The sequence below is a fragment of the Nesoenas mayeri genome (assembly GCF_963082525.1).
Source record: "Nesoenas mayeri genome assembly, chromosome: 1".
NCBI lineage: Eukaryota > Metazoa > Chordata > Aves > Columbiformes > Columbidae > Nesoenas > Nesoenas mayeri.
The window spans coordinates 83,515,611-83,531,220 of record NC_137541.1 but is presented as its reverse complement, the minus strand read 5'-3'; the positions used below and the strand labels follow the sequence as shown (position 1 = coordinate 83,531,220).

The window sequence follows — 15,610 nt, the reverse complement described above, 5'->3', positions numbered from 1 at the left end:
TGTCCCCAAGAACCCCATTTATATGTCATTTAGACACCTCGAAGGTATGGTGATTCCACCACTTCCCTGGGTAGCCTGTTGAAATGAAAGAGAACCACTTCCATGAAGAAATTTTTCTTAATATCCAATCTAAACTTCCCCTGGCACAACTTGAGGCCATTTTCTCTTGTCTTATCACTTGCTACTTGGGAGAAGAAACAAACACCCTCCATGCTACAACCTCCTTTCAGGTAGTTGTAGACAGCAATGTGGTCTCCCCTCAGCCTCCTTTTCTCCAGGCTAAACAGCCCCAGTTCCCTCAGCCATTCCTCATAAGACTCATGCTCCAGGCCCCTCACCAGCTTCATTGCCCTCCTCTGCACTCTCTCTAGTATCTCAATGTCTTTCTTATGTTGAGGGGCCCAAAACTGAACACAGTATTTGAGGTGGAGCCTCACCAGTGCTGAGTACAGTGGGATGATCACTTTGCTAGTCCTGCTGGCCACACTATTCCTGATACAAGCCAGGATGCTGTTGGCCTTTTTGGCCACCTGAGCACACTGCTGGCTCATATTCAGCCAGCTTTTGACCAACACCCCTAGATCCTTTCCCACCAGGCAGTTTTCCAGCCACTCTTCCCCAAGTCTGTAGCTCTGCCTGGGGTTGTTATGACCCAAGTGCAGGACCCAGCACTTGGTCTTGTTAAACCTCGTACAGTTGACCTCAGCCCAGTGATCCAGCTGGTCCAGATCCCTCTGTATGGCTTTCCTATCCTGAAACAGATCAACACTCTGACCCAACTTGATGTCATCTGCAGACTTACAGATCATCGATTAAGAGATTAAACAGAACTGGCCCCAATACTGAGCCCTGGAAAACACCACTCATGACTGACCCCTCACCCCCAAGAAAAGCAATACTTTGTGCACCTTCTGATAAAGTCCATTTCTGAAACTGCCCTGAATACCTTGAAGGGAAACATTCCATTAATACTCCCCCAAATACCTGTGCTGAAAAAAACCCACAAATTCATTACAAATCAGAGTAGTAAAAATTTGCCTTTCAGAAGAAAGAAGGTGCTGGCAAAGCAAACCACTTCTTCTAAGTTTTGTTCTTCTGCTTATATGAGGCTTTTGGTAAAGCAGTGATGGAATATGTGGGGAAAATATATCTGGTGCCTGCAAATCAACTGGAGCAACTAAAGGTGCCACCATTGCTCCATGAAAAACACGAAGACTGATAAAGCCCACTATTTGGATGCTGAAATGAGGGACATTTTCCAGCAACAAGGCTTGACAGCCTACAAGAAAGTTAAGGTGCATACAGCACCTTTTCACAAATACCTGGCACATGGGAAGCAGAGCTGGGGGATGACTCCAAGAAGAGGATAACTGCTTTCCTTGACAGATGAATTAAGGGGCACCAGCATTTGCATAGATTCCAGTTCTGTACCTTCTGTTACACATAGGCTATCATTACAACTGTTACAGCACTAGACTAAAAGGAAACATCAAAATAATTGCTGTTTCTTGCGTCAATATCTGGTTCACAGAACATTGTAGAGGGGTTTAAATCTTTGCCATATTGTTATGACAGTAGCACTAAGTAGGTATTATTAAGTGTATTCACCCACTTCCATACTCCATTCTCATTTTCTAGCCTATGGCTAAAGAACTTCTCAGATTTTTGTGTCCTTGCTATATTTTGCATCATATTTAGAAGATTATCTCACTTTGCAAGAGTCTTTCTCTGAGATTTTCAGCTGTTAAGCCCCAGTTTTTATTAATCCTGTGGATTATCAAGACAAAGCAGGAAAATTTATCTGGGCTTACCTGAAAATCTCCTTTAAGCACCAGCCCTTTCCTGAAATGGATGAACCACCCAAATCCAGAAGTGGCAAGTGGCATCCAAAACCTTAATTTACAGAAAGTATCTCTGCTTTGAAGCAGTAGAAACCATGGAGTTCCCATCCCTGCCTCCATCCAGAACAATCATTCTGATCTGTAACTCAGGGCAGAATACTGCAAAAGCAAAAGATGAACATCCCTGTCTGATGGTAAATGAATGGAATAACTCTACTGCTGAGCTTTGAGTCCCCTTTCCCTTATATGTTGCCCCCTGCTTAATATTGTGTTCTCAAAAGAGCAGTCAATGTATTGTGATAGTTTGAAAAATGCTGTTATTTGTGGTGATGATCTCTGTGAACAATCAAGTTAGTATCTTCCAAAACTTAATGTGCATTGAAACAAGAACAGGGACTGCTGTGTCTATGAAGACAGGATGACACTAAGCTGGGAGGAGTGGCTGACACGCCAGAAGGCTGTGCTGCCATCCAGCGAGACCTGGACAGGCTGGAGAGTTGGGCGGGGAATAACCTAATGAAATTTAACAAGGGAAAGTGTAGAGTCCTGCATCTGGGCAGGAACAACCCCAGGTTCCAGTATAGGTTGGGAAATTACATATTAGAGAGCAGTGTAGGGGAAAGGGACCTGGGGGTCCTGCTGGACAACAGGATGACCATGGGCCAGCACTGTGCCCTTGTGGCCAGGAAGGCCAGTGGCATCCTGGGATGTATTAGAAGGGGGGTGGTTAGTAGATCGAGAGAGGTCCTCCTTCCCCTCTACTCTGCCCTGGTGAGACCACATCTGGAATATTGTGTCCAGTTCTGGGCCCCTCAGTTCAAGAACGACAGGGAACTGCTGGAGAGAGTCCAGTGTAGGGCAACAAAGATGATTAAGGGAGTGGAGCACCTCCTTTATGAGGAAAGGCTGAGGGAGCTGGGTGTCTTTAGTTTGGAGAAGAGGAGACTGAGGGGTGACCTTATTAATGTTTATAAATATATAAAGGGTGAGTGCCACGAGGACAGAGCCAGGCTCTTCTCGGTGGCAAACAATGATAGGACAAGGGGTAATGGGATCAAGCTGGAACACAACAGGTTCCACTTAAATTTGAGAAGAAACTTCTTCTCAGTAAGGGTGACAGAACACTGGAACAGGCTGCCCAGTTTGGTTGTGGAGTCTCCTTCTCTGGAGACATTCAAAATCCACCTGGACATGTTCCTGTGCGACCTCACCTAGGCGTTCGTGCTCCAGCAGGGGGATTGGACTAGATGATCTTTTGAGGTCCCTTCCAATCCCAAACATACTGTGATACTGTGATACTGTGATGGTGCGTTTTTGAACAGTATCTCCTACTGTTTTGAATCTGCACACCACACTACTTCCAAGTGAAGCACCAGATCCAAAATGCACAGGTGTGAGCTCTTCCTGCTGATCTGAAGAGTCTTGGAATTAGGTTTCCAGCTGCTAAAGATTATGTCCATTTTTGTTTCTCATACAAGTTTTCCTTAAAAATTCCTGCATAGTCAGAAAGAACAGCCTACTGCTTCTTGCTTCCATAGGAAACCTGTGAGGTCATTAAGATACCATAAAAGATGGAGAGGGGGGAAAAAAAAGAGACCAAATCACAAGGACAGAGTGAGAAGATTGTGCTGCTTCACAAGGGCCACTCACCTCATCTGCACATTGTCTGATGTGAGGGTCAGTTGAAGAAATGGTGGAAGGTCTCACTGTCTTGAAAAGAAGAGCTAGGATAGGTAACCTTTGTTTTGTAGGACTTATCAAACAGAGGGAAAATATTACTGGCAGCTCTTCCGAAGTGTTGCTGACCCCAACAGAAGGGAAGGTTTTAAAAGTCAAATGGACACTTAAAAACCTTTCTGTTCCAGGCTTTGGTGATACATTCTGCTTTGCCACATGGCTTCTTCGTGCTGGTCCTTTTGGTGCAGGTCGTATCATTATTGGCTTATTATTTCAATAGAGGCCTGTAAAAGCCTAATTCAGAGTGTCTTTTGGTCACTGCAGTTGTTCTGAAATTAGTTCCCAGTATTGACCCTTATTTTTGCAGTCATGCTCTTAGTAATTCCTTGTAACAAACCTCCTGTGCTTTTTGCCATTTTTATGGGGGACCATATTTAAGCTGTTCCATGTATTTTTCATTGTATCATCTTTGCTTCAAGCAAGATGGCATGTTTTAATACAGCACAGAGGAAGGTAGGAAGCTTTGTGTTCTCTGTAACTGGGCCACAGATGGCCCAGGGCATATTATTCAAAGTGGAGGTACAAACTGAGACATTTACTTCTTCTTTTTGTCCCTAGTGGTTGTCTCTTGGTGTTTGGTTTATGTATGTCTGTTCTATTCCAAGTCTGTTAAGAGCTCCCCTGGTGTTTAACCATCAGTAGTAAGCATCATGCCAAGAAGAAATCTTCCTGCCACTCCTTTTCTCTCACATGCCTAGTTGTGAAGATTTTCCATCATAAATTGTGTGCATGAGATGGAATGATGGCAAAAAAACCCCAAGAGTATGGCCCTCATACCTTTTCCTCTTGGTAGTATCTTCCTTATCAGATTCCTGTTGCCCAGTGCTGTTCAATGGGTTACTTCAAGGGTAAGTCTATCAATATTATTCTATTAATAAACTTTACTAGAATGGCATATCCTACCTCTTCTTTAGCCCAACTTGTTTGATGCTTGCTAGTTTTGCTGCATTCTGCATGCATTATCTCACACTGAGAAGAATGGTATTGTACTCAGAGAAGTATGAAAAGTCATTATTTTTTTTATATACTACTATTTTTTTAATATACTTTTTATATTTCTAACAAGTGTTGTTAGCAATAAATAAAATTATCTAGCCCTTACTGACTATTGTGGCCACAGTACTTGATTCTTGTAATTCTTTATGGCATAATTAATCAATTTATTTCTCAGTTATGTGAAGCAAAACATACTACATAGGGCTTGCTAATATTCCCCTTGTTTCCATTACTGGAAAATATTAAAGAGACAGACTGTTTCGTTTTCATACTGACCTCTAGAATTGTGAATATTTCATTCACTTCCTGTCTAATAATTCATCCCAGGCCAGATAATCCTATGGACAATCTCCTTCAGTACAATATGTCAATCTTGGCATATCTCTGACCATCTGTGTTATCCTTCCCTAAGTCTTGTAAACTCTTACTATATCTTCTTTAGGTTAAGGCAACTAAATCTGGGTATGATGCTCTATTGTCAAAGTTTGTATTGTTATATTAGTTCACACAATGCTCAAAAATCTGAATGAAACAAGAGAGCCCCTTTCCCACTCCAATGATAGCACTTGTTATGGAAAGACTTGCATTTGGGTTTGTCTCTCTCTGAGCTTATCTGGAGTTCTGATTTCTTTGGAATATTTGAGACTTTTACTGTCTCCTAGAATGCTGTTTTCTGAACACAGTGATGATAACAGATAGATGTTGAGATAATGAAGAGAATCCAGGCTTTGATAGTGAAATAGCAAAGTGAGAGAGAAACTGTGAGAAAAGTTGGTGTTCCTTTTGTTAGCTTTCAAGCTCAAAATATGTATGTCATAGCTTGACTAAATCACCCTATAAGTAAGAATCTGTGTATCCATGTGTGTGACTGCCTTTATGATAGTGTTCTGCAGTTACCTTCATGAGTAAACACCAGAGGAAGGAGAGATTTGATAGTTGCCTGGAGGATGATAATTTCTAATCATGAGAGGGAAATAAACCAACATTTTTTGAGAAGAAAGATCTAGTGAAGTTCATTATGCTGTCAAACCATTTTCCACTCTAATGCAGTTAAATACCAAACAGCATATATTATTTAATTATATAGTGAAAAAGGAATTAATAAGGTGACTCGATATGTTTTTGGTGCTTTCACCTGCCAGCATTCAGTTGTACCGGATGGAAAGATATAGATCCTATAAGAATAAATAGCTGTCTTCATGTTGTACAGAAAATGAGATTGGTAGAGAAAAAAGTATCAGGGAAAGCTATTTGATTGCTGGAATTCTAGGTAGCTTTGGTTGGTATGGTTGTATGCAATTAAGTTCCAAGTCAGTGGAATTATTTGGGATTTTTTAGGAAGCATGAGTGAGAAAAACATTTGGCCTGGGACATAAGGTTTAAAGCATCAATTTTAGCATCAACAATACTGCTACCAGTAGAATGACAGAGATAAAAACAGAGAAGTAAGCACAAAAATTGAGGAGCTCTGGAAAGGAGAAAAATAAAATTTGACTTAAAACTGTTAGTGCTGTTTGGTATGGGATGCCACCTTGTGGAAGTTTCTAGATTCTCTTGCAACTCATACAGTCTTAGAATTGTTTCAGTTGGAAGGGGCCTTCAAAGGTCATATAGTCCACACCCCCCGCAATGAGCAGGGAAGTCTTTGTGACTATTTACTCTCTTCAGTCACTGTAGATAATCCTGTTTGCATAGATCAGCCTTAGTCTTTAATAGCCACTCCATCACCTGATTTTTTAATGTAATCTGCACTTCCAGTGTAATTTAGGGATGGAGAAATCTTACTCTGGGAGGTAAAAAGTCTGTGAAAAGGAGAACTTTCCTTAGCTTGCCCAATGGGCCTGGGAATGAGCCCATGTGTAATGAGAGTGTAATCAGTGCAGATACTGTGATATAATTGTAGTACTATACTAATTCACACATTTGTGAATAATCTTTAAGGTCTGAATTGAGGCTCCGAAGGGAGAGTTATAATGAACAATTCAAGTCTTTGGCAGGGGTAGTAGAAACTTCTTTGGAAACATTTACGGCCTCATCCATGGAGTGCTATGAAGTCACTGATTGAAGTGCCATCAGCTATTGGCAATGTACAGCCCTGGCAGCTTAGAAATGCCATTTAAAATCTTAAATGAATGTTGTGTGGTGAGAGCTGCATCTAACCTCCTGAACCATCAAGATCTCGGACTGAGCAACTGCCTGTGATTCTCATCGAATGGTTGAAGCAGCTGAGCCACAGAGTGGATTACTGGAGGCACCAAAACTGCAGCAATTCAAGGACAGAATAGATGCAATTTAAAGTAAGAGCAACAGAGTGACTGATTCCATGAACTGAAGAGCTTAAACTTGTGTTTATGTCCACTAGGTCCTGCAGCAGGATGTGATCAGGATACTTCTTTTTTGCTTCCCCCCATCCCAGTTCTCTGTTACTCCAAGTTCACGTTCACCTTGCTGAAATACAGTGAAAGGCAATGAGAAATCACGTGAAGGCTATTAATTGGAGAGGACAGATTTGGGGGAAGAGGTGAAGGTCCTCTCACCCTTTCCTGCCACATGCCTGTGTGTATGTTTTGGATCAGTCTTTTCAGTCAGATAGTAGCTGTTTGACTTTTTGCTGCTAAACACATTCATGTTGCAGCTGCATCCAGCTCTGTTACAGGAAACAAATGCTGTGACATTTATGCATACCCAGTGATGCAGAGCTCCCCAAATCACACTGTGGAGTTATTTTGTGTTGAGTTTTGGAAGCAGAGGTACTTCCCAGCCTCCTTTCAAGAACGCCTACAATTTCCTCTGTGTTAGCCAATGCATGTGCTTGTGAGCTTTAGACAGTTGTGGGATTTTTTTCCCAGATTGTTAAGCTAGTGCTTAGGTGCAAGGGGGCCTGGAAATAATCACCAATGCAGTATAGTTAATCTCCATCTCTTATTCTCTTTCTGTGCCTACACAACCCTATATTTTTATGCTTTGCATAATGTTAGCTCTTGTAGACTTAGGTACATTGGGAGATGTTTTACCTCTCATGGGAAAACCTGTGAGCATCTTACATAATGCCTACTCCTGGTCACAATTCTCCATGACACTGGTAAATCTCCCTAGATGCAAAGCAGTTTCAAAAGCTTCAAGCAAACTAAGAAGGAGTCTCAGAGCAGACAGAAAGGTCACAGGGGAAGTAAAAGAAAATAACCATGTGTATGATTATGAAAACATAAGCCTGACTCATAGGTAAGGTGACATGAATGTAGGAAGATACTGTTCTAGTTTTTCTTTCATGTTCTGTGAAGCAGCAAAACCAAAAGGTGCCAGTTGTACCCTGGGCTATCTGCCCGTCTGGTAAAATCACCTCAGACAGAAGTAGGGATATTTGCTCAGAGAGTTAGGTCTGTAGCTCTTCATCATCCAGGATTAGTGCTCATCACAAGGCAGGACTGAACCCCATTTTAGTGGCTGTGCTGTTATCTGATCTTGAGTTTCCAATTTGAGAAAAAGTTGTAAGTTTATGCAAGCACAATGGGGTAGGCTGGGTGTGGTGAACTTGCTTGATGGCAAGAACTTTTGTTTCTTTCGTTCGTCTCTGCTGCCAGGTGAGCACCAGCAGCTTTGGGATATCACTGTGAGTAATGATTAAGTGCTGTTTTGCTTTTCCCATGCAATGGTCCAAGTAGATTGGAGCGAAGCACTCTGAGTTGGTGGTGGGGGGGGATACTCTGATCTTCCTGTAGATAATAAACCTAGAAATCTGATTTTTGTGATATTGAACACTGGCAAATAGCAGAAAAGCTATGAGAACTCAGCCCAACCTGGCTGCTGTCACTGGACATTTTATGAGAAATATTTATTGAAATTATACTATTGATTGTAATTATCTCCAGGTCTTCCTTGCCTGCCCTAGGATGAGGAAATATGGGGCTAGATACTCTGAGACATTGTAGATGACTGCAGAAATAAGTGCAGTGGAGCATTATTTCAAATAAGGGTTTTTGTCTTCGTACAGAAAAATTGCATTGAGTTGTGCTCTTGGAAGATCAATGGGTAGCCCTGGTTTCATGTGCTGAGTCTTTTTAAAGATAATTCTGCCATCCAGTGGCTTTTGAGTAAATTAAGAAGTATAGCTGACATGACCACTTCTAGGTAAGAACATTTAGTTTCACTTTGTTTCAGCACCAGGCCACTGAGAGTATTACTGCAGAACAGTTACCTGATAATTTGCTTGAGAAATTCTTTCCTTTCAGAGTTGAGGGGAAGGACCTAGTACCATTTCTTTTAATGGTGAAACCTCTTTTTTGTTTTTCTCTTTACAGTTATGTGGCTGTGGGCTGCTTGGTGTGGGCATCTGGCTGTCAGTGTCACAAGGAAACTTTGCCACGTTTTCTCCTAGCTTTCCATCACTTTCAGCTGCCAACCTAGTAATTGCCATTGGCACAGTCATCATGGTGACCGGCTTTCTGGGCTGCCTAGGTGCTATCAAGGAAAACAAGTGCCTCCTGTTGAGTGTAAGACATCAATACTTATTTCCACTAAGAACAGTGACTGTTGCTTTGTTATTTTTTTTATTTAAATGACCAATGCAATAAAGTCTTGTGGATCACTGTAACATTGCCTTTGGCTTTTAATTTTCTGTGTGCCTGCATGACATCCCACAGCTTTGGTCACAGAGATATCATTGGTGTATCAGCAAATGTATCCTTGTTACTGCTTTAATGTATTAGATAGCAAAGCAAATTATTATCAGTTATCTCTGAATGGTTAAACATGAACTGTAGGCTCAACCTGGATAGTCCTCTGGAAATGTCTGTTGGAAGGATTGACTGAAAAAATCTTAAGCGCAGCTGCTTTTGGATGCCTCTTAAAGTGTCTTATGGCAATTTTCTACTTTGCCTTTATCTAAGGCCTTTGTCAGTGGTTGGTGGAAACCATTTGACCCAAAGTTAAGAAGTCAGGGTCTCTGCCAGGCCTTACCAAAACAAACAAACAAACAAAAAAATCTGATCCTTTGCAGCATTTGTCCGGCACTGAAGCACAGAGATTGGAAACCCCTCTCAGAAAACACAGTGTGGGTCACTCCTCCTGTGTAAATCTAAGAGTCTTCACCATGCTTTTCCTCACCCCAAAGAGAGAGGTATTGTGGCAAGAGGTGAGAGAACTGTTTTCAAAACAGACAGTCTCTGATTTAGTCACAGCTTATGAATCACAGGTGCTGTGACAGTAAGGAACACCTGAGTTTTCCTTGTGTAAGTCTCCCTTACATGGTGTGGAAGAACATCTAGGCAGCATTCCTTAGACCATCTCAGAGAACTGAAGTGGAGGACAGATGTGTACCTGTGTTTTGCTATCTGCTGCTTAGTTTTGTATGATGTACAGCTAGGAAAGCAAACAGAGAACAATGAGACCTGTGTCATTCATCCACACAGAGTGCAACAGCAGCTGAATACCTTTTTTTTAAGAGTGTTTATATTCTGACAAGGCTCTGCAGAAGTATTTTTTTACTATAATGAGTTTCCAATTGGAGAACTTGCTGCAATGCATACTACATCTCCTCCAGTGGCTGCATGGGGGAATGTCATAAAGGCAACTAGTGGGCATGAAAAGTAGTGAGAAACTACCGGAGCTTACACTTGGGTTGCCCCTGGAGAGAGAGATTTCAGCTACAGGGAGTTGGGAATAGAATTGCTGAGTAATGTAATGACTATTACAACAGTCAGATGTGGGCAAGCAGTCACCTGCTAGAAGATCACTCCTGAAGCATGTCACATTTATCTTTGCGGTAATGGATTTAGCATCTGTTCTGTAGTCTGCATGAAGGAGACTACCAGGGGTGCGTGCTGTGACAGCAGTCAAAAATGCAAGACAAAAGCATTGCTGAAACCTGTAAACTGGTAGTATGGTAAAACCCAAGATTTAGAGAATGCTAGACAGTCAGTTTCCTCATTGATGGTGAGACCTACAGGAGTTTTAGTACCAATATGATACTTCAATGTTCCTGAATAGTTTGAAATCAAGCTTTCATGTTTTTGGCAGTAGAGGAAAGGTTTAGAAAACAAGGCCTATAGTCTTCTGATTTTATAGCAGCCCCAGCTCGGCTCTCTAGTTGGCAAGTGTTCATATACTGTTTTTTCTTTGTTCTAGTTTTTCATCGTTTTGCTGATAATTCTCCTGGCAGAGCTGATACTACTAATTTTGTTCTTTGTTTATATGGACAAGGTAAGCAAATATGCCATATAGATTCATTAACTACACTAGCATGTAAACCAGGTTCAGTTTGGTTTTGTTTAATGGAGGTATGTGGGTTCTCCTTGCTCTTCACTTTGTTGAAGGTTTAACCTTGAGATCCTGGCTGTTTTCTGTAAGCTGCTTCTGCAGGAGAAAGTGATGAGGAGGAGAGGAGAGGAGAAGCCACTGAGCTTTCCAGTTTCCTCCCTGAAATAAATCCATGGTCCAGGGCCTCCCTTTTAGTGTTCTCCTAAAAGCTAAGATAGCCTTTAACACAACTGTTTGATGTCTCTGCAAGAAGCTGATCATCTTGTGGACCTGTGTTGTGAGAAGTCCTACTTAAGACCTGGTTAGCTTCTTAGGGCCAACCCTTGAACAGGGCTGGAGGAGAGTGGCCTGGGATATTCACAGGTTATTCCAGATGCCACCAGCTGCTTCAGTCGACTGGGCAGTCCAAGAGAGTTTGTCAACGTTACAGGTGGGAGAGGCTGCTGTGTGGCATTGCCAACAGCTGTATCTGGCAAAGTTAAAGTAAGCTCAGATTTCTGCTGATCACTCTTCAGTTAGTTTGGATCATATGATGACTGTAAGATGGACTTTTAGTAGAGGAGAAGCTGTTTGGTCTCCTGTGAATTAATCCAGTATTTTGCAGTCTGAGGGAGACACTAGGCCTTGACAGGTGCTTAAAGGTCCCACTGACTTGTGAGAGTCTTGAAGCTGTGATGGGCTTTTCTACCCATGTTAAGTTTGTGGTCAGAGAAGGTAAGAGAGATAGATTCTATATGCAAGTGTACCATTTGGTCCTTTCCTCTAAAAAGCGCATTGACTTCCTGTATTTTTTACATGATGCAGGTGAGTGACAGTGCAAAGAAGGATTTGAAGGAAGGTATGAAGCTGTACAATTCAGAAAACAATGTTGGACTGAAAAATGCATGGAATATCATTCAAGCAGAGGTAACATTTTCTCAATAGAAAAAAGAAAACCACCACAATTTGGCCATAAAGGCTGCTGTAGTCTGTTAACTGTCGCATCCACACCAAGTCTAAAACATGGCTAATGTAGGCTTTGGTTTCTGATGTTGCGCTCTTGAACGTCCAGGGAGTACTATAACACCCAGGATCAAAGTGTACTCTGTAAGTTGAAAGACCTCTCTCTAAGATTCTCTGTGCCTGTTACACAGATGATCTGAAACAGAGGAGAAGCAGCAAAACCTGCACAGGAAGAACTGCAGCTTTGGCAGCTAGGCTTTTGCCGTTCAGCAGTTGTGGGCAGAGATTATCTTATATTTAGGTGTTCGGTCTCATGTCCCTGTGGCAAAAAGACTTATTTACCTTGGCCATGGAACCGTTTATTTTCTTTGTGTTGTTTTTTTTTTTTTTTTTTTTTGGTTGGTTGGTTTTGGTTGGTTGGTTTGGTTGGTTGTTTTTTAAATGTTTTAAAGTATTTACTTTTAGTGATCACTGAGCATGAAGCACTTTAAAAATATGGAAGTATTGTGACAGTCCTTTTAAAAATATGCAGTGGTTTAGTGCAAGTAAAAGTTTGTGATGGTGCATGATTCACAAATTGTGCTAGTTAAGCTAATTTATTAATCCTGTACTTTTTTCATAGATGAAATGCTGTGGTGTGAATGACTTTACGGATTGGTACTCCGTGCTGGGAGAAAACACTGTTCCAGACCGATGCTGTATGGAAAACTCCCAAGACTGTGGACGGAACTCCACTGAATTAGTGTGGAAAACAGTAAGGCTCATTTTGCTCAGGTCAAGGGAGGGGTGAAAAGGAAGAAAAAAGAGGGAATGCACATGAAATAAAATGTGACCTCAGGATTTCAATTTTCATCTTTCATCATTTCAGGGATGTTATGAAAGGGTTATGACCTGGTTTGATGAGAATAAACATGTTCTTGGTTCGATTGGGATGTGCATCCTCATAATGCAGGTAATACTGGTATGATATTTGTCAACATGGTTTTGATTTGCTGTCAGCATTCTTGATTCTACTGTATAAAAAGTGATGCTCAACCACTTTGAGTTTGGTCATGATTTCAAAAACGTCAGATTGGTTTTATGAGTTCATGTAAGGCCACCTACTCAGAAAGGAAACAGGTCAGTTGTCAGTCCTGCAAAGAACATATGCTGCAGTGGGGTTTTGCTTACCTACATTTTGACTTCAGAGCACCACTTCAGAGTTCCCATGTTTAGCCATTTGTTACCCTGTCCCCTAGGGAACCGTTTTTTCAAATTCTTGAAACAAGTCCTAGAACTTGCCAAAATTAGTTAAATCATGGCCACTGAACTGAGTAGGTTGACATGTTTTACAGAAGAAGTGCAGAGGTATCATCATAATCTATTAAGGTTTGGAGTTCCTGTATCACTGCTGTACTTTTGGAGGAGAATACCTGAATCTGATGTTTTCAGTCACAGTCATCTAGCTAAACATGCACAAGTTGTTGGGTAAAAAGGAAGAGTGACTCATATGTATTGATTCTGAAAAACTGTTGCATGTATGACAAAGAGCCCTGAGAGCTTTTTGCCTCCATCTGTGCTCTGACAGGGCTGCCTCTGAACATCACTGTGTGCCTGAACAATGTACATGCAAGTTTCCTGATCAGTGTTGAAGCCTGAGAAATATGGCTAGTGTAGGATGACGTCTAAAACTACAGCTGGACCATGAACACAGGTCAGCAGTGGAGTTTTGGCAGCCTCCCTGTACTGAAGCCCTTATTGTTTGTTTTCCTTCAGATTCTTGGCATGGCCTTCTCCATGACACTCTTCCAGCAGATTCACAGGACTGGCAAAAAATATGATGCCTGAAGCCTCTGAAATACTACCACATCAACCCTTCTGTCTCTTCATAAAAATGAACAAAAGGAATGATCGCAAAGAGTACCAAGCCTAGCTCTGCTGAAGGAATCCGTCCCGTTGACTGATCTACTTTGTTGTTATTTGTCCAGTTTTTATCACAACTTATTTGACTCGTTTTTTTGTCTGTTTCACGTTTGCCATTTATTTGCCAAAGAGGGAGGAAACCCACCAAACAAATGGATTTTCTACACAAAATCATAGCTCTGCTTTAAGAATGTTTCTTAACTTAGGAAAAAGTTTTGCTCTACTAATCCATGTTATATGTGCAAAAATTATGTGTGTTCAGCTTCAAGGGAGAATTCTTAAGTCTTCCATTAAGTTTTCAACTCTTGTGTCCAATTTACTGGAAGATTCAGAAAAGCCACTCTAACTGAATTTGAGCTGCTTTGCAGCTTCTTGTACCTTACAGTGTATACTTTTTTAATATTATAATTATTATGATGAATATAGCTTAGAATTTAGTTGCCTGACTTATAACTTCTTACTGGTTTTGGTTTTACACATTTGTTGTACATTAATTTGGGAACCACTGTGCGATCTCCAGAGGACATGTTTTTCAAAGTTGACGGTGCGGACAAATAAGGGCAATAGCTTTTCTCAAGTCCATGGGGAGGCATCGTCTACCTTTATCAGGGCCTTGATGCCCTTTCTGTAACAAAGGTGGTCCCTTTCAAATCAGAAGCTCTTGCCTCAGATGGAGTACAATGCCATCCAATCGGACCATATGGTGAGCTTCCTACTCTTGTGAGGCTAAGTTCCAATGACTTTACTCACCTGAAGCAGTGTCTGGCTGCTTTGATGTCATGCTACTTAGAAAGCTAAAAGTACTGACTAAGCAAGTTACTGCTCCCTGGCACAAAGGAGAGAGATTGCATTCTGACATACTGGCCATTTGAAGCAGACTTCACAGATTGTGTTGTGTTTCAAAAAGCCTATCCAAGGCATAGCATGTTGCCAGGTATTAGGAAAGGGGATGGCAATTTGATGGCAATATTGTTATGCCATGCCTTTCATTGAAGAGGTTTCCTCAGGCAGATGACAGCCATCTCCTTGAGCTGGAAAAGGTGGTTTGATTAAAGGTGACCAGAACAGCACCTGTAGGCAGCATATGTTGTGTCACCTTCAGTGCAAAATTGGTTTTTGCTGACGGATTGCCAAGTTCATCCAGTGGGGTAGTTCAGAGTTCATTGCAATGCATATTTTTACCAACATTCCTGTTAGAAAACTTGAACATGTATTTCTCTAGTTTGAATGGTGCTTCATTACAAGCAATCCCCATTTGCTCTTTGTTGCAGGTTTTTGCTGAAGGAAAGGCTTAGATGTTGGAGGATGTTCTGATGTAACTCCAGTCAGTGCTCAACTCAGCTCTGAAATAAACACTGCTTTTTGTACTAGTAGCAGTCAGAAGTGACCTTCAGAGGTTACCTCATCCAATGTTAGTCTCAAAGGGGGACTGTCATCTATGTGAGATGGGGTTTACTGTGACATTATTGGCTGAGTTTCAGAAACTGTGGAGGATGCACATTTTGTGCCTTTCAGTGCCATGCCATGCCAAACTACTCCTCCGGTAAACAAAATTCTCTTAATGTCCAGTCTGAATATTTATACTTTAAACTTTTAAATATACCATTTTCATTATATCCTTCAGCCTATCTTTTCCTTGTGAGCTGACATAGCTTTTGAGCCACTTCATATCTGGGAGTTTTTAGCCCCCTGTTTATCTCCTAGTAGGTCCTGCATGCATCTGTACATCTGGCAGCAATAGTGTTTTGTGTGGCCCATGTGTCACTTTTTTGAGTTCCTATGAAATCACTGTGACAGGAAGGACTGTGAACGTGTGAGAGACAGAGATGAATTTGGGTATTGCATTGAAGAAGGAGATTCTTAGAGCATGACCCTTGCCCATATGAGCACAATGCCCAAAGTTTTACAGGGCTCTTGTTTCCCACTGGAGCAGACAA

At 41.4% G+C, this 15,610-nt stretch overlaps 1 protein-coding gene across 1 annotated transcript in view; it reads left to right on the top strand.

Moving 5' to 3' along the window:
* TSPAN9 (tetraspanin 9) overlaps positions 1-13,598 on the top strand; it is a gene marked incomplete at both ends in the record, with an annotated part of 78,708 nt that extends 65,110 nt beyond the window's left edge. Inside the window, 6 exons of the mRNA XM_080363937.1 lie at positions 8,873-9,064; positions 10,698-10,772; positions 11,634-11,735; positions 12,394-12,525; positions 12,640-12,723; positions 13,527-13,598. Coding sequence (XP_080220063.1) covers positions 8,873-9,064; positions 10,698-10,772; positions 11,634-11,735; positions 12,394-12,525; positions 12,640-12,723; positions 13,527-13,598 — 657 coding nt within the window. The remainder of the gene's footprint in view (positions 1-8,872; positions 9,065-10,697; positions 10,773-11,633; positions 11,736-12,393; positions 12,526-12,639; positions 12,724-13,526) is intronic.
* Between the last annotated feature and the right edge of the window lie 2,012 nt (positions 13,599-15,610).